Source organism: Ammodytes marinus (genome assembly GCF_949987685.1).
Source record: "Ammodytes marinus genome assembly, chromosome: 16".
Classification (NCBI taxonomy): domain Eukaryota; kingdom Metazoa; phylum Chordata; class Actinopteri; order Uranoscopiformes; family Ammodytidae; genus Ammodytes; species Ammodytes marinus.
The window spans coordinates 22,358,698-22,380,574 of NC_137220.1; the positions used below are offsets into that span (position 1 = coordinate 22,358,698).

At 41.9% G+C, this 21,877-nt stretch overlaps 2 protein-coding genes across 4 annotated transcripts in view; both read right to left on the minus strand.

Moving 5' to 3' along the window:
* LOC307262307 (carbonic anhydrase-related protein 10-like) overlaps positions 1-8,397 on the minus strand; it is a gene marked incomplete at its 5' end in the record, with an annotated part of 54,372 nt that extends 45,975 nt beyond the window's left edge. The window contains 2 exons of the mRNA XM_080043142.1: positions 5,992-6,066; positions 8,337-8,397. Coding sequence (XP_079899268.1) covers positions 5,992-6,066; positions 8,337-8,397 — 136 coding nt within the window. The remainder of the gene's footprint in view (positions 1-5,991; positions 6,067-8,336) is intronic.
* Positions 8,398-11,388: 2,991 nt separating this feature from the next.
* On the minus strand, positions 11,389-20,017 carry LOC307263270 (cytosolic phospholipase A2 gamma-like). Of its 3 annotated transcripts, none has more exons than XM_080044390.1 (15): positions 19,831-20,017; positions 17,976-18,028; positions 17,132-17,242; positions 15,741-15,883; positions 14,999-15,185; positions 14,760-14,865; positions 14,519-14,659; positions 14,205-14,270; positions 13,921-14,061; positions 13,574-13,720; positions 13,382-13,465; positions 13,108-13,262; positions 12,235-12,406; positions 11,783-11,951; positions 11,389-11,568 (listed from the first exon to the last, which is right to left on the minus strand). In XM_080044390.1, the coding sequence occupies exons 2-15, from the start codon at positions 18,000-18,002 to the stop codon at positions 11,523-11,525; spliced, it is 1,695 nt and encodes a 564-aa protein (XP_079900516.1). In that variant the 5' UTR covers positions 18,003-18,028; positions 19,831-20,017; the 3' UTR covers positions 11,389-11,522. The 3 variants fall into 3 exon arrangements, with proteins under 3 accessions (XP_079900516.1, XP_079900517.1, XP_079900515.1); XM_080044391.1 differs by having other exon boundaries at positions 17,976-18,077; XM_080044389.1 differs by lacking the exon at positions 19,831-20,017 and having other exon boundaries at positions 17,976-18,206.
* Between the last annotated feature and the right edge of the window lie 1,860 nt (positions 20,018-21,877).

The following is a 21,877-nucleotide window of genomic DNA, read 5'->3' on the forward strand; positions in this document are numbered from 1 at the left end:
CACACACACACACACACACACACACACACACACACACACACACACACACACACACACACACACACACACACACACACACACACACACACACACACACACACACACACACACACACACACACACCGAAAAGAAAGTGTCGGAGGACTCAGATCAAATTGTATGCAGGAATGCTAAACATGACTAGAAATTCTTTAATTTATTCTCATACACACATGTGGTGAAAACACACACATTTATTAATTCTGGTCTAGACGGCCAGGGCGACTCTTGTTAAGATAGACTTCAAATCTAGTTTAGAAATGTACCGTGTGTATTATGTAGATGGGCTCGGTGTAGCAGCTCTCATTGATTATAATGAGAGTGTATCCTTGTGGCATTGCTGCTACAGTAGTTCGTATAAATGTGTTCCTATTTGATGGTTTTGCACGGAAATAGGATTTTGTCAACCCATCACTTTAAACGGTAGTGCATAAGAATGATTAAGGACTTATTTAGGATCTTCCTGAGGTCAGAATATGGTCATAATATGTTACTTGTATCCATTATACTGACATATAGCTGCATAGTATCTTAATTATAACTAGAAATGCAATTCCTGAAGAAATTGCGGTGTGAATGCTGCGCTGCTGAACTGAAGCTGATGCTGAATAAACTTCACTGCTGAATGTTGATGAAGAACGAAGGATGAATGTATCTGAATGAACAGAATGGTTGAAAAATAGAATGTTTGAGAAATGTGGAATATTTGGAAGTTTGAATGGACTTTCTAGCTGAATTGAGGAATGAATTATGACCTTGAACTATGACCTCCAAAATGTAATCAGTTCATCTTTGAGTCAGAATCAACATTTGTGCAAAATTTGAAGAAAAACCGTGGAAGCGTTCATGAGATAATGCAGTCACAAAAGGCAACGTCACAGTGACCTTGAAATTTGAACTTTGACCTCTAAACTCTTGTGATGTCATCTCTGAGTCATACTCAACATCTGTGCAAATTTTTAAGAAAATCCGGTGAAGTCTAAAATTTGGTGTTGGAACGGGGAATTGAACCCCCAACCCTGTGTTCAGCTCAATCAGGATACTACCATGTAATGTCCTGAAGGAGCTGAACATGTAGAATGTGGTATGAAGTGTATCGGATGAAAACTGACTGAGTAAACGCAACTTGAATTTTGTGTGTGTGTGTGTGTGTGTGTGTGTGTCTGTGTGGTGTGTGTGTGTGTCTGTGTGTGTGTGTGTGTGTCTGTGTGGTGTGTGTCTGTGTGTGTGTGTGTGTGTGTGTGTGTGTGTGTGTGGTGTGAGTGTGTGTGTGTCTGTGTGATGTGTGTGTGTGTCTGTGTGGTGTGTGTGTGTGTGTGTCTGTGTGTGTCTGTGTCTGTGTGTGTGTGTGTGTGTGTCTGTGTGGTGTTAGTGTGTGTCTGTGTGAGTGTGTGTGTCTGTGTGTGTCTGTGTGTGTCTGTGTGGTGTGTGTGTGTGTGTATGTGTGTGTGTCTGTGTGGTGTGTGTGTGTGTGTGTGTCTGTGTGGTGTGTGTGTGTGTGTGTGTGTCTGTGTGTGTCTGTGTGTGTGTGTGTGTGTGTGTGTGTGTGTTGTATGTGTGTGTGGTGTGAGTGTGTGTGTGTGTCTGTGTGGTGTGTGTGTGTGTGTGTGTGTGTGTGTGTGGTTGTTGTGTGTCTGTGTGTGTGTGTGTGTGTGTGTGGTGTGTCTGTGTGTGTGTGTGTGTGTGTGTGTGTGTCTGTGTGTGTGTGTGTGTGTGTGTGTGTGTGTGTGTCTGTGTGGTGTGTGTGTGTGTGTGTGTGTCTGTGTGGTGTGTGTGTGTGTGTGTCTGTGTGTGTCTGTGTGTGTGTGTGTGTTGTATGTGTGTGTGGTGTGAGTGTGTGTGTGTGTCTGTGTGGTGTGTGTGTGTGTGTGTGTGTGTGTGTGTGTGTGTGTGTGTCTGTGTGTGTGTGTGTCTGTGTGTGTGTGTGTGTGTGTCTGTGTGTGTGTGTGTCTGTGTTGTGTGGTGTGTGTGTGTGTGTGTGTGTGTGTATGTGTGTGTGTGTGTGTGTCTGTGTGTGTGTGTGTCTGTGTGTGTGTCTGTGTGTGTGTGTGTGTGTGTGTCTGTGTGTGTGTCTGTGTGTGTGTGTGTGTGTGTGTCTGTGTGTCTGTGTGTGTGTGTGTGTGTGTGTGTGTGTGTGTGTGTGTGTGTGTCCCTCTCTCCCTCTCCCTCTCTATGGAGCATAAGGGATTGGAGTTTGACCTACATTAGCCAATAATGTCATCGTTGAGTCAAAGGCAGGTGCACGTTCAGGGGTCACCATGGTAACAGACAGCTAATCAGTGTCAATTGTAAACAGCTGGTAATCTACACACGTACGGCCACTTGTCTCCCCAACCAGATCACACAGACAGAGGTTTTAAATGAACGCATAAGCCCAAACTGCTTCTCATATCTCGCAAACCGTTTGTCTGACAGAAAAAATGATCGTACTTTGAGAATCAGAAGATTCCAATTAATATTCAGTGTCAAATGTGTTTCTTTAATGTAAAAACTTTTGAGTTGAGAGCAATTTACGTTTAGATTTCTGGTGTTCTTTTTTATTCCCTCTCCTCCACTCTGCCACACTCTAAATATCACTAAAATTGATGTTACATGCGTCAAACATGGCTGAGTAATTTGAAAACTATGCATTTTTTTTAAAAGGTTGAATTTTAACAATGAAAGACGAAAGATAGCTGAACTGTTTCTCGAAGAAATTAACTTTGTAGGATGAATCTTCAGTGAGCTTGAAGTGTTAGAAATCAGTGCAAAACGCTTCGCGTTTTGTGGATTTCCTAATGCATTCTCAATACAGATTTTGGGTGTAATAAACCTTTAAATATCTCTGAAGTTATGAATTTTATGAAAAAATAGTGAATTATGGAAATGTGCTCCCGTGCAAGACGAACATGGGACACTTTGAATCGAGTTTCTACGATGAAGTATGAACGAGTAGGAGGAATCATAATTTTGCATGAAATATTAATTTCATAAAAAGTCAAATTTATTTGAAATTATGGATTTTATGAAAAATCTGTTCACGAATAATTGTTGTCTGGAATGAGCTGAACATTTAGACGAAAGAATGGAGTTTCTAGGATGAATTGTGAGGGAGGAGAAGAGATTTGAAACATTTCATAATTTTGGTTTAATTGCTTATTAATTATGAAGTTATGAATTTTTTTTTAAATTTTGAATGAAAGCCAGAATGTGAAAAATGGGCTGAATATGAGGATAGTTGAAGGAAGTTTGTGGAATGAAGCATGTTGAAGATATGGACGTGCATGAATTTGGGCGGAATAATAATAATAAATGCGTAGAATATCAATGCTGTGAATGCTTTCAGCATTCACACCAATAAAACAAAACATAAAAGGTGAAAAAAAGCAACCAAATGTTTTGTTTTGTCTCCAAGTTGCCAGCCTGGTAAAGTAAGTGTTGAGCCCTATTATTCCTTTAATGTTGAGGTCCAACAGAACAGGCAGCGGCAACAAGCTTAGTTTGTTTCTTTTTAATGTTCCCATTGCCAGTTTATGAACTTGAAATCAAACCTCAACAAGCAACACAAAGGTGAGGTAAGGTTTTACTCTTGTCTGAAGAGTTGTCTAAAAGCATTTTGGGGAACTCACTGGTTGGTTTGACAAATGTACATCCTGTAAACCACATGAGAGTCAGGTTTGCTGTTAAATAATGTATTTGTTTTCCATCCAGTGATGTCAGGTGGGAATTTGAGTTGGGGGTGGGGTGGGAGGGGGGGGGGGGGGGGGGGGGTGTTATACAGCATCCAGGAGGACACAAACCCAACTAACCCTACAGGTGTTCCTGTGTCAGTCGGTGCTGTGTAATGAATGAGCGCAGATGCAATCTACGCCTGCCAAAGACCCTCCATTGTACCATAGCGTCTGTGGTGCATAATGCATCTTGATATATTTAGTTTTGTATTTTCGCTGCCAAAGTGATCTAGCCCACAGGCGAAACCACATAGCATTGCCAGACCACTTCCTCTGTGCCTCCTTTTATCTGTCATTCCCAGCAGCCCAGTGTTTGCAGCAAAGTAACAATGAAGTCGCCTCATTTGTGCTCATCCTGGTTCCCGGCAGACTCTGTTGGGTCATCTCACAGGTACTCTCAAGAGGGAATAGTGATTTCTGTTTTTTTCAAAGGCTGGGAGACAGCCATATGTCACTGTTTCCCTTTTGAAAAATACCAACCTTATCACAGCTAATAGCTTGTGTGCCTCACATGGCTGCAGAGGTGATCACAGAACATGTTAGCACAAGATGACACCAATCGATGACCTGTGTTTTGAATACTGTACTAGCTTTTTATTTTTTGTTGCTGACGGTATTCTCACTTCATTCTCTGGAAACCGCTTGAAGCAGACATTTCTCATGTGCTGCCACAGCATAACACAAAGCGAGGAGAAAGATGTATTGTGAGAGTAGGTGAAAAAGCTACCCTCGCTTTTCTCCACTGTCAAAAGTTGGAAAGGGTACCAAAATGAACAAACTGTGCGGTTCCTATTTTTGTCACCATTTTGTCGGGGTACCAAGCCCTCCCAAAGGGTCCCAAACGGGTGTTGCTACACACTTCAGTCTGTTCATTGGTACACTACAGAGTTATTATAAACTGCTTTGTGCATTCATCTCAGCAAGGGTGAAGAGTCTTTGTGTTTAGAGAAACATGTCAGTGCACAGCTCTTTTATTGCGTGGCACTCTTCCTCTTCATTGAATTAATCATTGGGCTGCACTGTGTCCCGCTGCTATGATGTCAGAATAGTTACATCGCTGCCACCGCCAGTGCCATTCAATGGCTCTGACCCATAGACTGTGTACATACCCTCTGACTGTGTGCTTTCGCCACCCCGCCTACCAAGTAAGGGCGCTGTCAGCAGTGGAAACACATGCCAGATCTAGGGTTACCATTCCATACCAAACCGTGCCGAACTGAACTGTGCTGCTCGGTAGAAAGGAGGGATTACTAGTCAGTCTAGTATCTTCCAGAAGGCCTGGCACACCTTGCACACACTCACATATGCATATACACACAAAATAATTTTTCATTTCTAATTATATCGGTCTCAGACTAAGTTAATTTCTAAGCAATTATAAAGAAATTGTCTTTCACAGAGAGGGAGACCAGACACAGAGTATCAGCAAGAGCATTTCCATGGCGCGAATTCAATTAATTGCAAGTGAAAATAAAGGTGTAGAGGTGTATGGAAGTTTCATCTCAAGTCACAGTCTGATCACCCAGCTGGACTGTTTTGCAAAGCCTGGATCACAAATGTTCTCTCCAAGTATTTCTTTCTACGATATCTGGGCATGACAGACGCAGTTTGGTTATGGATCCATGACAGGACATAAACTCTGGTCTGCTTCATGAAATCTAGCCCCCCCCCCCCCCCCTCCTCTCCCCCCACCCTCACCTCCATATGCTCACTTTCTGCCTCACGCCTCTCCTGCCTTGGCATAGAGTGTTGGCACTGGCCATAAATCACTGAGCATTTTGTTCTATTTAAATATATGCTTAGGGATAATAATAGACAGATTTTCGTTTTTTATACCATTTTTTTCAGCATGGTGTAGACCTAAAATCTTTGCGAGAACCAGCACATCTCCAACATGTGTTCAAGACAGTCGATGGGCGCTGTCTGGAGAAAACTGATTGGAAGTGCTCTGCTCTGTTGGGTCTCTCTGAAAGGGTAACAAGCTGGCAAGCGCTTTCCCACCGCTTTATGAAAAAAATCTGAATTTTCCACTTTGACCTCCCAAAACATTTAATTAAGAGCTGAGCTGTATCAAACTAATCTGAACCATCTGCTGTGCATAGCCCTAGCCCAAAGCATCTCACCCTCTAGTTTCTGAATCTTCTATAAAACCACTCTCGTCCGCCATGCCGACTGTATCATATAATTTCCACGTGTTAGTTATGACACCACATTGTGTGTGAGTTGGGTGACGGTCTATTACCTGGAACAAAGCTTCCCTGGACAACGTCCTTGTACGCCCACCAATTCTCATCAAGCTTTGATGCGATAGGCTGAGCTGCGTGGAGAAAGAACAAAGGAAACAGTTATTTTAGTAGAGGAAATGTGTTTTTTATCATTTCTTTTATAGGTTCCTTTTTTATAGTAAATAGTCATCCTTGATGATACTAAAATGTACTCTAATTGCACAGAAGAGGAATAACAATAGAGTAATACAATAATCTGACTCCATTTAAGGTTTCATTAAAGAGGACCTATTATACTACTTTTCTGGTCTTAATTTCTTGTTTTACACTGCTATAGAGCAACCTGACACGAATCACATCACAAAAAACGATGTAGATTTTCGGGAAGCTCTTTCTCTTATTTTGGCGATCCAGCACGTCCTGTCAACACTTGAGTGTGTGTGCTTCGGCCATCTCCGCTCCCTCCGCCTGTGCTTCGGCCATCTCCGCTCCCCTCCCCCCCCTCCTGCAAACCCCACTCCGTTGTGATTGGTTACCTTCCTTCCGGAACACTTTCAGTGGCGGGAAGCGCGAGCATGGACCTATAAGGGCGCGAGGCAGACGCGAACAGGGAAGTGACAACATTACCATACATGGAAACATCCGCGTGGTGACGACACCAAGTTACATGCGACGTCACGAAGTTACAAAGTGTCAAGCCGCTTTGAACACGTGACTTCTCGACTGGCTAGAATAGTGTCTAGTGCTCTGCACAGACACCCCAGACGGTCAGCAGGGAATACGTCGAAATGCATGTAAGTCATTATTTGATAATTTAGTATGGTTAAGCATGACTATAAATCATCATAACAACGTTTATAGGTCATAAAAGTCAAAATGCATCATAGGTCCTCTTTAACAGTTAGAATAAGGTAGGTTTGTTGTACAGGAATGGCTGGAGAACAGCAGCAGTACAGCAACCCCGGGGCTGCGTTCCATTATTACTATTTAGCATGGAGGTATGGTATGGGTATTGTAATGAAGCTTTGTAAGTAGTAAGTAGGTCTAAATTGAGATTTGCCCACGTGGGAGGCCTGCACTGGTACGCTCAACCACCTGTGGTTCACATCACTTCACACTTTGTTTTTTGTTTGTTTGTGGCCTTGAGCTGACTCTCACTGCGCTCAAGCTTCATTGCCATCCAAGCCTGCAGGTTGGAACCATTATACAGTCTATGGTTGGAACAAGCCTGCCTGGCAGGAGCAGCACAATTAAAATGAAAGTCAGATCTTAGAGGTAGAGTTTGTGTTGCGCCCACGCAGAAACAGGTCACAGAAACCAACAGGAACCAGACCCGGCTAGAAAGTCAAGTGGATAGGCAGTGGTGGAGGGAGAAGTCATGCAGTTATGTGAACATACCAAACGTGAAAAATAAATCCTAGGGTTACAGGAGACAGGCCTGTTGGGCTATGTTTCACTGGCTAATGATTGGAGCCAAACAGAGGCGGGTAGTAACACATAACATTTACTCAAATATTTCACTACCTTTTCGGATAAAGTGTACTCATAAGAGTTGTTTTAATGCAACATACTGAATGAATGAATGCTACTTTTACACCGTTACATTTGGCACCATTCCACTTTTATTTGTAATAATTTGTTGTATACAATGCACCATCTTTGCTCCCATAGAGCCATCTTCGTGCAACATTTATGTAATGTGACTGTTTTTCCCAATCAAGCATAACGGTGGATACTTTTTGACCGTGTTTGTCACCATATCAATAGCATACATGGATATCTATATATAGGAATGCAAACAATATCACTATCAGCAGTCCAAACTCTTGCGTGTTGATGAGAAAGTGAGGCTGACAGCTTGAGCACTGATGAATAGGAAGCCAATAGCCTTGACTCATTCCATTGTGGTGATCCCTGTGGCATCCCACTGAATAGAGGGATGCTGCCTCAAGCTCTGTGACATATTGACAGGGATAATCATAGTCACCTACTATAAATATTCAGTGTGTCTTAGACGGATTGTGCGTAGGCTACTGCATCTACTGTACGGCTACTATTACTATGTGTGTTAAGTGTGTGGATAGGGATCAAAGTGCGATAGGATGTGTGAGTGTTGGAGAGTCTCACCAGTGTGCATGGACTGATGCGCTGCAAAGAGCCTGTTGCCACACGTTTAAAAAGTGAGATTACATGAGATAGCTTGCTAATTACATCAATGGAAGTATCCTCCCCACACAGTAATTATACAAGTATTTCACGGTGACTTGCTGCAAATACAATAGCCTAGTAGTCTCACACATTCTCTCCTACACTTCTACAGTAGCCTATGTGTCTGTGTTCTGGAGGAGCGTATAGTTCTTACCTGACGACGTCCAGATGATACATGTTTGCAGGATAACAGAGATATCCCAAACGACATGCATCCTTCGTTCAATGCATCGCACCCCGAGGACGACACGGCCTAACTTTGAACATGTCCAAGCCCTCCACGCCTCCCTCCTGCCCCCGTCTCCCCGCGATGGTGTGCAAGCCTCGCCGCGCAGTCCTCCTTCGCTTCCCGGTCTATTTTTTTCGTCATGGAACTATAAACTGTAGGCTACTCCATGGAGCGAGTGGATGTGAGTGGCGCACTGCTCGTTCCACTGCAGCAGCAGATCAAGCAACTTCACTGACGACGCAGAGCGCACCGAGCGCGCACAGTGTGGCGGAGAGGCAACATGAATGTGATCAAAACAAACGAGACAGACACAGAGAGAGAGAGAGAGAGAGAGAGAGAGAGAGAGAGAGAGAGAGAGAGAGAGAGAGAGAGAGAGAGAGAAGGGAAACACACACAGGGGATAAATTGCTCTGTGTCTTTCAGCTGATGATATACAATTTAAAAAAATCTCAGCTGAGAAAAAAAACTTTTGGGAAATGCAAAGTGCCTCAGATGCCCCACAGCGAACGACGGATATCTAGTTTGGATGGAGAACACTTCAACACAGTGAGCGTGACAACTCAAGCACACGCTGTCAGATTCAAACATGTTATCCCCAATTAAAAATAATGAAGACAGCGAATCGGTATTGAGCCAACAGTCTCCACCCGATGTAAGAGAGACGTCACCTGGCGCAGGGAATCCTTTCATTCCCAGATAAACCCTAACGACACAGTCGCAAAGCAACCAACTGTGGCTGTGTGAGACATGCAGATGAACGTTCGCTTATTGACCTACATAAAGACTCTGCGACTTCGTCCTGTGGGTGTCGTGCGACCTCTAGCGTTAGAGAATGATACTGTGTAGACTAGGAAGGAATGTGAATTCATATTTTGAAAACTGGATGTATGTCTGCACTGACTGAGTATGTATATGTATGTACAAGGCCTATGTATATGTGTATACTTCAATATAGTTGATACAGTGGTTGATGAGAATGTGCATAACTCCTATCTGACTCCATCATATGTCTGCCAATATTGCAGATATGTGTTGTAAATGTTTCTTCCTATGCACTGTAAGCGGGCATGTGGCTAGCTACAGTGGGCCCCCTTTGTTTACATCCTTTGTTTACACACCAGTTAACGGAGCCTGCTCCTACTTCGCTGAAAAGTTCATTCTTGTGTTTGTGACCTGCAGTTTTCAGGTTTCTTCATTACTCTTGTGCACATTGCATTCTCCGCATGTGACTGGCTTAAACTAGTTGTGATGTCACAAATCCTACTGTTGACCTCGGGTATCGAGTGAGCCGCAGATAAACTCCACTGCCCAGTGAAGCTCAAGCGTCACAGTCAAGCAACTACAGTTTACAGATCATCTATCACTATTAATGAACAAGAAAACCAAGATTATAGCAACAGTTATGTTATTAGACTCAGGCTTCATAAGGCCTGGCTCACTACTGGAGTTAGGTTGTATTTCTAAAGATTTTGAACGGGGTAAGGTTAAGCCACACCAACGTTGGAAAAACCATTTCTTTATTGATCATCTTTTTGTACTTAAGATGATTTTTTTTTAAAGATAACATTTACATTTTTTTCAATCGCTAAACCACAGTGGGCACAACTGCAGCTCAATGTGCAAAACTCTAACTACAGTCTTCACTACCAACAGTCACTGGAGCTGAACAGTTCACGTCACCTGCAAAATAGGCTCAGTGCACCAAACACTATGAACCAGCCTCATTGAGATAACACACACTGTCACTCAGAACATGCTCAGAGTATAAACAATAGCATCAAACCCCAATACAGAAATTATAAACTTTTAATCTTTATAGTTTGAATAATCTGAGTTACTTCACTCAACATAATATTTTCTTTGAGGAAAGACTGAAATTCTTTTCACATGAAATTGTTTATTTTATAACATACCAGTTTTTTAGGTAAACAAAAATAAATGGAAATCAGAAGTTTACTTCAGGCTACATATTTTTATTTTATATTTTATCGATACCATTTCCAAATGTAGTATTTATATATAAATATTCTATAATTGTAATACAGAAATCAATTCCTGTAATGTTGTAATTGTAATGTTGTATATTTACTGTAAGGATTCAACTCTCACCTGTTTGTTTGCTGGAAAATTTGTATTACAGATGCAACTTTAGATATTTGCAGATTTGGTTTCACTCTCAACCCTGCCTCTCTCAATGAGAGACCATGATTCAAAACAAGGTCTATGTAGCCCTTAATGCATTTCATCAGAAATTACAGCTCTATATATTCTGGGTCTTCATCCACACACCCACACTCTCACTGCCACTCTTCTCCCTCCAACAACCTCTCTTCATTGGTCCATTTCCAAAAAATATATATTTTTAAGCTTTCCCTATATACTGTATATATGTTCACTAACAAGTCTAAAACAAGACACCTTTGTGTTTCAGTTGAAATTGCAATCCGCAATGTTTGAAATGCACTATAGGCTGAAATCTATTCAGTTTTGAATGTGTGTTTTACAGTTGTGGCAGCAATGTGTTATCATTTGAAAAAAGTGCTGGAAATCCACAGTGTTGTGCAGGTTGTGGTTAAGCCATGAGATAAGTGTGTAGAGTTTTGAAAATTGTCTTTTAGCAATGAAAAACGTGCTAGAGTTTGGACCACATGAACTGCTGCTGTGCATAGTGTTGTTAGAGTTTTGCACATGTCGCTCCAGTTGTGCCCACTGTGGTTTAGCAATCGAAAAAAAACTGTAAATTAAAAGATATCCTGCAAGTCCCTCATGTCTCAAGTGTGCTTATGTAGCCACATACAGTATGTGGTTTTGTTTCCCTTTTAAAAAAATACATTGTTGAATGACCAATGCATTTTACACTATTTCTTTAATATATTGAAAATATGACATTAAAATAAATCTTCATTGCAACCAAAGATGGGTCTTCACGTACCTATAGCGACCTACACATACTCCAATAAGAACAAAAATAAATGGATATAAAGATGACTTTTATTTATGTTGTGAGATCCAAAGATATAACATGACCCAAATGATTTCAGCAGGCAATGATAATATGTGTGTGCGAGAGCCAACACATATTATAACACATAAAAGCCACGGAAACACACTTTAGATCACGGCACAGGGACCCGCCGGCTGGTGCATCGCCGCCATCCTGGAAGACAAGAAGACATATGATCAAATGTTCCAGCCTGGTCCATTCAGCCACAACTCACTCTTACTAGCCTACTCAATCCCTTTTCATCGCAGTTCACACAAACATACAAAGTCAAGCTCACGGATTACACACCGTACAGAGATTTGCCCTCCACCTCAGATCTGATATCTCACACACACACACACACACACACACACACACACATCCCTACCTCTTGCTTTTTCGGCGCAGAGAAGCCTTGTAATACTCCCTCAGCAGAGTGGCCCTGTTGTTCTTTATGTTGGCTTTGGCTAACTCCACTATAGCGACACTCTTCTCCAAGCTGAAGGGCCGCTGGAAGGTAGAGAACTCCTCCGCCTTTGCTATCACCTCCGCTGCATCTGTAGAAACAACCAAACCCACCTGTTACCCTTACTATACAAACCGCTAATTGATCCGTAACTTACAAAGAGCTGGCCATCTGTGAAAGCCCAACTCTTCTGGTGACACAAAAGGATGCAGGGGGATCTTAAACTAGCCCCAATTAGCCACAGTCAAGATCTCTGCACCGACAAAATGATCATGTAACGACTGTCTTGTATGATACTGATTCTTTGTATCAAAAGCATCCCAATCCAACTACAAAGTTGTGTGTGTGTGTGTGTGTGTGTGCGAGTGACAAACCACGGCAGTTGTCTCTGTTGAATGTTGGCATGTAGATGACGGTGGGCTCCTTGTCTTTTCCCTCGAACACGTAGCAGCTCTTGGGCCAGTCTTTGTCCTCCAGGATTTTGTCATCAATAGCTGGGAAAGGCTTCCCCAGTGAGGCTGCATAGTCTCTGGTGATAGTCAGCGTCTGTGAAGGGAGCAGCTGGCAGTAAATCACACTATGAGGGACTGTAGTTGCCGTCATCCTTCATTGTTCGAGTGAGACAATTTACAGGCACCACTTAATATAAAGCCCTACTATTACAAAGGGTTTATAAGTGGAATCGACCTGTTCTGAATCGGAAAATGAAAAACTTGCCATTTCAAATCAACCATGGACAATGGTTCCACTGTTCAATAGGGAGAGAGAGAGTCAAAACCAACCATAAAATAAGAGAAATATGTGACTCAAAGTTGCAGAATCTCGGTTACAATCTAGCCATTGCCAAATGAGTTTACACAAAGTTGATTAAGCCCAACAGCTCCACAAACCTCTCAGTATTTGTTAAGTCTTACAGCCTCAATAAACTGGTGTTGCCCCCTGCTAAGAAAAAACCTGGACGTACAGCAGAAGGAATGAAATCCATGCGCATTCACCGAAGGCTTACCTCATGTAGATGCAACGACAGTGTTGTTAACAGCAGAAGTTACGCACTATAGCTTTATTATCGTTCTCCGAAGGTCTATATGTGGTATTAGCATCTTACTGCAGGCATTAAAGTTCAAGTAGTTTATTGTCATTATATTGAAGGTCAGACAACAATACAACAATTAAGATAGTTTCAGGGCTCAGACAGACAGAAGGACAGACAGACCCGCCCACACACACACACACACACTTTACAGTACCTCAAACAGGATTCCAGCACTGAATTCTGGTACAATCATGAGGTCGATGTCTCTCTTGTCTCCCATAAATGAAGGGTAGGCTACGTTGATCAGCAGCCCGGCATCGATCAGGTGGAACCTTTCTTTGGCCCTGATGGAAGGTGGAATGGTGGGATCTGCCCAGCAACAGAACTTTGTTATTACTTTTGTTCTCTTATTTTTTTTTTTTTTTACAATTACACAAAACAAACTTAAAGTTAATTGTGATTGTTGTCAAATGGGTGTGTCTACTCACTTTGGTGTTGGTAGAGAAAGTTATAGGTAGTTCCCCATTCCCATCTCAAAATCAGAGGAATGACTTGCTTATTGAAAATAGTGGCTGACGGGGGGCGGGGGGGGGGGAACACACCAGAAGGAAATGTGTTTACATGTCATTCAATCACATCAACATGGACTGGTCTGTCTGTTTGTGCTCCGTTACACTCACCATGTGTTTTGAATTGTCCTTCCTCCAGAGTGTCACACCAGCTGTCTACTAACATCACCAACTCCTGAATCCACGTCTGAAAAACAATGTCTTTTTGCTCTGTGGTCTGTGACGCTTTCCACGTGGCCTGATCTCTATTGACCTTGTCTGGGGGGTAGAGGAATAATGAGTACATCAACACTGCAGTAGGTGAGCTCAGACATTTTTTTGCTGTGTCATTTATTTCGTTTCACACACAAAATAAAATGGAAAATTAATTCAAACGCTGATGGCATTCCGCGTGGCAAATAGAGCAACGCGATTAGAATGTATGAAGCCGCAAAGGGGTTGGTCACCAGCACAGCTACCTTGCAGTGATTTTTTCAGCCCGTCCAGGTGAGCCAGGGCGGTAGGGTCCTTAACGTTGGCCGCCATCAGGCTTATCAGTTCGTCGAGGGTAGTGAACGCAAGCAGGTACTCTTTCGCTGCGGCGTCTACATGGCCCGGCACTGTAACACACACACACACACACACAGAGCAAGAGTGTAACCACAAACCTTAGTTCCCCCCCCCCCCCCTCAGCAGGAGATGAAAACATGTAGCTTCTCAGAAAATAAATCTAGTATGTGTGAAAATGAAAGATTTGGATTACCGTTCAGCCATTCCGGGAGAATGTTAAATACAACCTCCCCATGAGCCAACGCACAACCTAGTACACCTGCAGCAAACACACAAGATGACACTTAATACAGATGCATGCAGCAGCCATTTCGGAGCTTGCAGTTACTCTGCTCTCCATCCATACGTTCCATTGTGGAAACCAGTTCACACACACACAAAACCCTAAATTAAAGAAGCTACAACTGCCTCAACAGTGTTTGCAGATGTTGTCATATGCGAAATAATTTAGCCCTCTTTTTTTGGGAAATAAGGCCGTATGAGTTACCCCTCCAGCCCAACACTCACCTTGTAGTTTGACCATGTCCATCTCAGGCTTCTTCTCCAGCAGCACTCCGTTCTGGAACTTGCTCCCCAGTAAAGGAGTGTCAATGAACAGACCCAACTCAGTGAAACCAGCCTCGTGAGGAGTCACCTCGAACCATTTCCCTGGGCGACACAGACACTGTTACACACCTAATACAAGTTAATGAGTCAAATACAGTACAGGCAAGTACCCTACTGTGAGAGTGTGTGTGCGTGCGCGTACCGACTGTGGGTCCTTCATTAAAGCACTGCTTTTCTATGGCGCAGTAGATGGGGTAAGGGTTGGTAGCATTTCTAGGGGCCTCATCTGAAAGACGCCGTAGGTCCAGCTGATGAAAGAAGATATTTGTCTGAAGTAGTGTATATAACACTGTCTTTTATAACAGAGTGTGTTTCATTTTGGCAAATGGAATACACAGGGTTCAAAAAATAAAGAAAAAGGTGTGTGTCTTTTCCCTAGACCTGTTTCATGAGGGCAGCAGAGGTCAGCACCCCCCAGACGTCAGTGAGAGAGAAGTGCTCCTCCTTAGCTCTCTCGCCCAGCCAGCCCAGAGCCTCCTCCAGCTGGACCCCAGGAAGCAGCAGCCTGGACACGGCTTTGTCCATGTTGTTGCTCCAGTCTGGGTCGCTGTACAGGGTGGCCATGGACCTAATACCAGAGGAGACACACACGGGCACACATTGGCTCAAAAAAGAAAGGGTCATGGAGAAAAAAGACTTGAGCTTTATCTTATGTAATTACAGTAATAAAATGTGTTTTTTTTTAAAGCAGAATCAGAAATGTTTTCCCATCGAGGAAATTATTTCCTAATAATAATATATTACAAATATTTAGAGAAATAAAATAGGGAAAGAATAAGAAATACATGAACATAAAATATGACGCATGACAAAATACAGGAAATATATGTGATATTTAAAATGTTAAAATGTTCGCATCAATAAATACAATATCTATATTACAACAATGGTAATGCTGCAATATCAATTGTGACTTATACAGTTAAACAATTGAGTTATGTATGTTAAGGTTATAATATTGTAATTTATAACTAAGAAATTCTAAACTGTACAGCTGTGTGTGTGTGTGTGTGTGTGTGTGTGTGTGTGTGTGTGTGTGTGTGTGTGTGAGGAGAGGAGGTTAGCTGCTGTTTATCAAAGACAACCATGTGTTTGTTTTGCGTGTAGCTGGGCTAAAGGTTACCATGTTGAGCCAGAGACTCCTCCCAGGTACATTAAAGGGTCCAGAAGCCCTTCTGTTTTCATCTGATGGAGGGCGCCCACCAGACCTACGGCTGCCCTCTGTCCCCCGCCTGATGCCAACAGGGCGATGTGGGGAACCGAATCCTGGTTGGAAAGATGGATACATCCTTAGCCAATAATTGCACACATTTATTTGCATTTCCACCGTCAAGTTTTTTTTTGTTTCATCTTAGCCTGAGAAAAGGCAGAAAGAGTGTTTTATGGGAAGACTGAGGGAAGAAAAACCTCATTCATTATATTATAATAGTTATTTTATAATGATAGAACGCTGGTTCCGTATGGGTGAAGTATTCCTTTAAGAGCTTACAGAATCTGCTGGTCATTGTGGTCTGACCAGCCAGGTCTGACCAGTTTTTCACTGCACCAGTTTATCAGCTCTAAACTGGTGCAGTGATACAAACTGGTCAGACCTGGCTGGTTGTGTCAAGCTGAAGACATATGTGAGACTTTAGACGTTTTTGTCCCCAAAAGGGAATTTCATTATCCTAAAGAAATGTATGTAATGGAAAGATATCATTTAAACCCGTTTGTAGACTCAGGAAAATGACAGAGTAATTAGCCTGTCCTCTTTATAAGAAGAAATGCAAAAGGTACCCGACCTCTTTTTTTAGGTCCAAATAACTTTTCACAATTCATAGAACAACACCCAGACACAAGTCGCAGTCACATGTGCTTTACCTTAGGAACAACTCAGGTAAAATAGTATAAAAATACATCAAAACCCAATGTTGTCACCATATGGCACACAGATGGTTTATAGGACGGATGATACAGTTACACACCGCTGTGAGTTAAGTTGTTTTAAAGGCATATAGGTAATGTTCAGCGAAGGCTTGGCGAACATTTCTTTATACCTTGTTAATATTTGACATTCAGAGGAGTGCCCCGTCCGGCCTGTTCACAGAAACTTCAATCCGCAACATTATGGTCCCAGTTAGTATAAACATGTCCAGCTGCCGACAGGTAGCGGATGTTGAATTTTACTCAATTATCAATAAAATTTGTTTTGTTGTTATGGCAATTGGTTATTGTGAATTTTTCGGTTAAAAATAAAGTTTATCTTAGTTAGGTTCTTGGCTTCCAAAGACCATGGGCCCCCCAAGTGGCTGGGCCCTAGAAAGCTTTCACACTTTCTACCCCTTATGGGCAGCCCTGTGTGTCACTGAAAAAAAAAAATGCCATCACAGGCTAGTACACGTATGAAGGCCGAGGATATAAGGGAAGAGCATGAAGTTGAAAGTTCCAGAAGCAAAGTAAAAGATTTCTCTTTGGAAAAAAAAGGAGGGGAGAGAGAGGCAGTCCTCCTTGAAGTGTGAGAGCTTTGATTCTTACTTCATCACACATGATCTCCAGCTTGTTGAGTGACTGCATAACTATTTGTTTCCTCTGGTTAACATAGTTCTGTTCACCAGCACACAGGCAGTGGGACTCGCGGACCAGTTTCTGGAAAAGAATGGAGGACAGTTTATTGAGTTACACCAGTAGTAACAGGAAGTAATAATAAGAAGTAATAATACGCTGAGAGCATACAGGAGAACTAAGTAGAATTAATACACATTGAAAAAATCATATCAAATAAAACTCAAAGGTGAGACACTGCAAGGCGAAAAGGGTAAACAAAATATAACCTATGGATATTACGATGAAACTTTGCCAGTTAATTACTTGCATTTATAGTAATTTATTCAGAAAAGTTTGAATAAATATGAAAATTCAGCAATATATATATATATATATATATATATATATATATATATATATCTCAACATATGAACTAACAACATATGAACAAATCCCATTGCAATAACCTTCAGAATAGTTCTCAGAATTCTTACTGAAAGGTGTAGTTGATTTAAGTGCTTTAGAAGTTGAGATTTTTGGTTCAGATTATTGAAAAAAAACTGAGATAATTTTACTTTCAGGGTCTCACCTTAAATAGACAAATAGTTTGTGTTTAGTTATTTAGCTGTTTACTCATTTTACCTATCTTATTGTACAATCTGATTATTTTTAGTTTTGTAGTTTCTTGTCTGTATGCTCCTCGAGTATATTTCAGAATAAAAATTGTGCACAGACACACACACACACACACACACAGAAGCAGAACCTGACATACAGTAGGGGGAAAAAAAAACACAAAATAGACAGCGGATTGTACACATCAGGCTACTGATACCTGAGAAGCATCCGTCGGTCCCTCCATGTCGCCTACCGCTACTGCCAGTGCTCCTGAAATCACCAAGCAAAGGCAGGTAACTGACAAACGTGTCTTTCCAGTCTTCATGTTTGGGGCGTGGAAAAAAACAACTTTAGATTTAGACTTGAAAGCCTAGCAGCACATCATAGTAGATCTTCTGCCTTTCTGACTTCTCTGTGCATTGGTATATGTCTGCTGCTGGTTTTGACTGCTGCTTCAGCCTCCGAGGGGTCAAATGGCTCGCTCACAATCAGTCATGCTGGCTCACGCGCACGCAATGTGTATACAAGATGTACAAAGAAGAACCTATAACACAAGCAGCCAGATATACCTTTACCCTCTATCTCTCTCTCTCACGGACAAATACACACCAGATTGTAGCATGCACCGTTAAACCAACACACGCACGCACGCAGACACACACACACACAACCATGTGTTTGTTTAGATTTCACAACATTATAGATTCAAACAAGGCTGAAAAGCAAGGCACACAGTTGATAAAGAACCAGAATACAAACAGACCACACATTCTCCCTCTTTCCTCTCACAATGTTGTTTTAGATGATATTGTGGGACTTTGTGTCTGACTTAAGTCCTTAAGTCTAATCAACCACATGATCATTTGAATAGTCTATGGAATCAATCAATGCGATGACAAGAAATAAGTGTAGTGTGTGTGTGTGTGTGTGTGTGTGTGTGTGTGTGTGTCTGTGTGGGGTTAGAGTTCTGAAGCCTTTATTTGACAGATGTATGAACTGACTCACATTAAAAAGGTGTTGGTCACTGGCGGAAGAGGTGCTCCGATCTTTTACTTACTAATTCAGAATATGTCAATTCTCCATTACACATAAAAGAGCACAGTAAGTAATATGTATTCAAAGCATCACAAGGAGAAAAACTCATCCTGCTATCACCAGGGCCACATACTACAGTACATTGCATCATTAGGGTTGTCTCAACTAAACGTCTTTAGACTCATTCTTAATAATATTAACTGATGGTCCTTCTGGTCTGTCGTATGTATCTGTACTGATTAGCCTGGCTTGCATTATTCTCACTAGAAATCAAGGTCATAATGTTTACCGAGAAGTTTTAGCTCAGGCTTCCAAACACTGATATGTGTGGCGCCCCGTAAAGATTGCAGAGTGTGTGTGTGTGTGTGTGTGTGTGTGCTCTGAGAACAGACAACGTGATTTAGGTTAGCATGAGTACTTGTTTATGATTGAGTATCCAATAGAATGTTCACATATACTTGGAATGACCTTGTTTGGATACTTCAGTGTAAAAAAAAAAAAATCACATCTCAGGAAGTAACTATCAGAATTGGGTGTCATTTATGTTGTTGTTTAACTTGTGCTGCTGTCCTGGCCCTCATGTATAAAGGCTGCTGCGCACAAAAACCTTTTTTGGATTTATTTTTTAATATGTACAAATAGGCTGTGGGCTAAACTTTTTTCACCAGGCTGTCAGGAAGCTCAACTCTCTCCCCTCTGCTACCACAAACTCTGGACTTTGAACTATGTATAATCAATCTGCACATTGTAATGCCCTTATAGTATATATATTATGTACACTTTAAATTTTGTCAGTTTACTGCATATAAATTAATTTAAATTATTAACTTCATCTATGCTGTTTTATTTTGCCTTTTGCACTATTTAGAATGTAGTTATTGTGTAGGCCTATATTACTTATTTCATCTTATCTTACCCTTTTTGTTCTTATTGCACCGTGTGTCAGGGTTTCAGGGAAAGACAGACAAGAACCCAATTGCAGGACACAGGAAACAGTTCAGATACAAAAATAGATTTGAATGAAGTGGATGACAAACCAGGTAGTAAGACAGCGTGGCAAACAGGGAAAGTCCAAAGACAGGTCGAAACACGAACAGGCAAGCAGGATCAGAACACAGGATGAAATCCGAATGCTGGAAAGCTGGGTGAACACACTAGGACATCTGACAATTTGGCAACTGACTGAGGGAACTGAACTGAGATATATACTGGGGCTGATTAACTGATGAGGAGCAGGTGAGTGTGGGGCAGACCAGGTGAATGTAATTAACAGGGAGTGCAGAGCAGGAGGGAGTGGCCCGGTCTGAAATGACATGAGAGTAGAAAAGGAAAACAGGTTGCAACCCGCCAATAACCGAAAAGAAGAAGAAGAAGAACCAGGAAAACAGACTTATGAAAACAAACGACACCGTGGGCCGGAAACAAACTAAATTTCTATTCTTCTGTATGTCTGGCACAATTCGTAGGAATTGACAATAAAGCGACTTTGACTTGACTACTTTAGAGAAACAAACTAGACAATAACTGTGCCAATCATGATATTGTAATCGGCGTGTGTGTGTGTGTGTGTGTGTGTGTGTGTGTGTGTGTGTGTGTGTGTGTGTGTGTGTGTGTGTGTGTGTACCCTAGAAATAGGGCTTATGTATGAAAAAGATCGGAGGATCTCGGGGAAAGTATTGCTGGATGAGAATGCTGGATACTGACAGGCTGGTCACTGTCAGTGGGTGGAGGTGTGGAAGTAGACACATGAGGCAGAGGTTGGGAACAGGATATGGGGTTTTTTTAGGGGCGTGCCAGGGCTCACATGAAGCAGAAAGTCACTTCCTTGTGGCTTCCCTGCGCCAATGAGCAGCTTTCATAGGAATGAATGGGCGCCATGTTTCAGTCCGGTGTCCATTTCTTTATATGTCCATGTCTGCGTTGCACCGGCAGAGAGACGTGCCGGTTTGTAACGTTCTCTCTTCTGATTGGATATTGGGTTGTGTCGGGATCCCAGAAAAGTGTATTTGCCGATTACATGCTGAGCGGGTGACTGAGAGACCTCTGTTATGAGGCGTGCACACAATAAGTGATCACTGTATGACTATAGAGCAATTTAACACTTATATTAACATAAATATATCGCTCACGTCACCTTTAATCAATGGCAGTTTTGTTTTTTATTTATTGGTTTGGTGATAATTTGCATTATATCATGCTCAAGCAGTCTACAAACAGTGTTCGATACATTGTTGTTGTTTAGACAGAAGGTGCTTTTGGCTCATAAAACAGAAACATCAGTGTCAGTTACAGGATTCGTCTCAGAAGAAGAAGAAAAAAGCAGGTTCTCAATTAAATCTGTCTGAAACACTTCAAAAGAACCATTTCAAAGCAAAACATTTTGTCTGTGAGGCACATACGATATATAGATTTGATGATTGGATAGTTCTTTAGATAAATATTGATTACGTGTCTGTGAGCGGCTGAGCGGCCACGGTCTGTGCCAACACTGGCACATTCTAAAGTCTGTCCCTGCATTCCAATACCCATACTATCTACTATTTAGTATGGTAGAAAAAAGATTTAGGATGTCCCGATTCTTGTGGCCAGATTTGACTTCATATCAACGGAGCCTACATATGAAAACAAACGGGGATGCAACAGATATATAAGCAAGAGGCAAGATCACGGCGCAATGTTAGGATGAAATAAATGAGTAAAAGTGTGTCCCAATTGTGTGCCTATACTGCATCCTAACTAGATTATTAGTCAGATGTAGTATTTAGAATAGAAAAAAGAAAGAGTAGCCTATGCGATTCGGGACGCAGGTTGTGTCATGCCCTCTTCTTCCTAGTCTCTCTCTCTCTCTCTCTCTCTCTCTCTCTGTGTGTGCTTGATTGCAGAGTTGGAGTCAGGTGTGTGGGAGTCAGGCACCAGCATGCACAAGTCCCAGCGATCACCTAATCTTTTGCTTTACAAAGACCCGGGTCAACCTTCCAGACCTCGCCAGATTAACAGCTGGATTGGTGGAAGAGCCGGGTGTGTATGTAGACTGGAGCAGCTTGGGTTAAAGATTGGTCGGCGAATTTCCTATGGAAGCTCTGT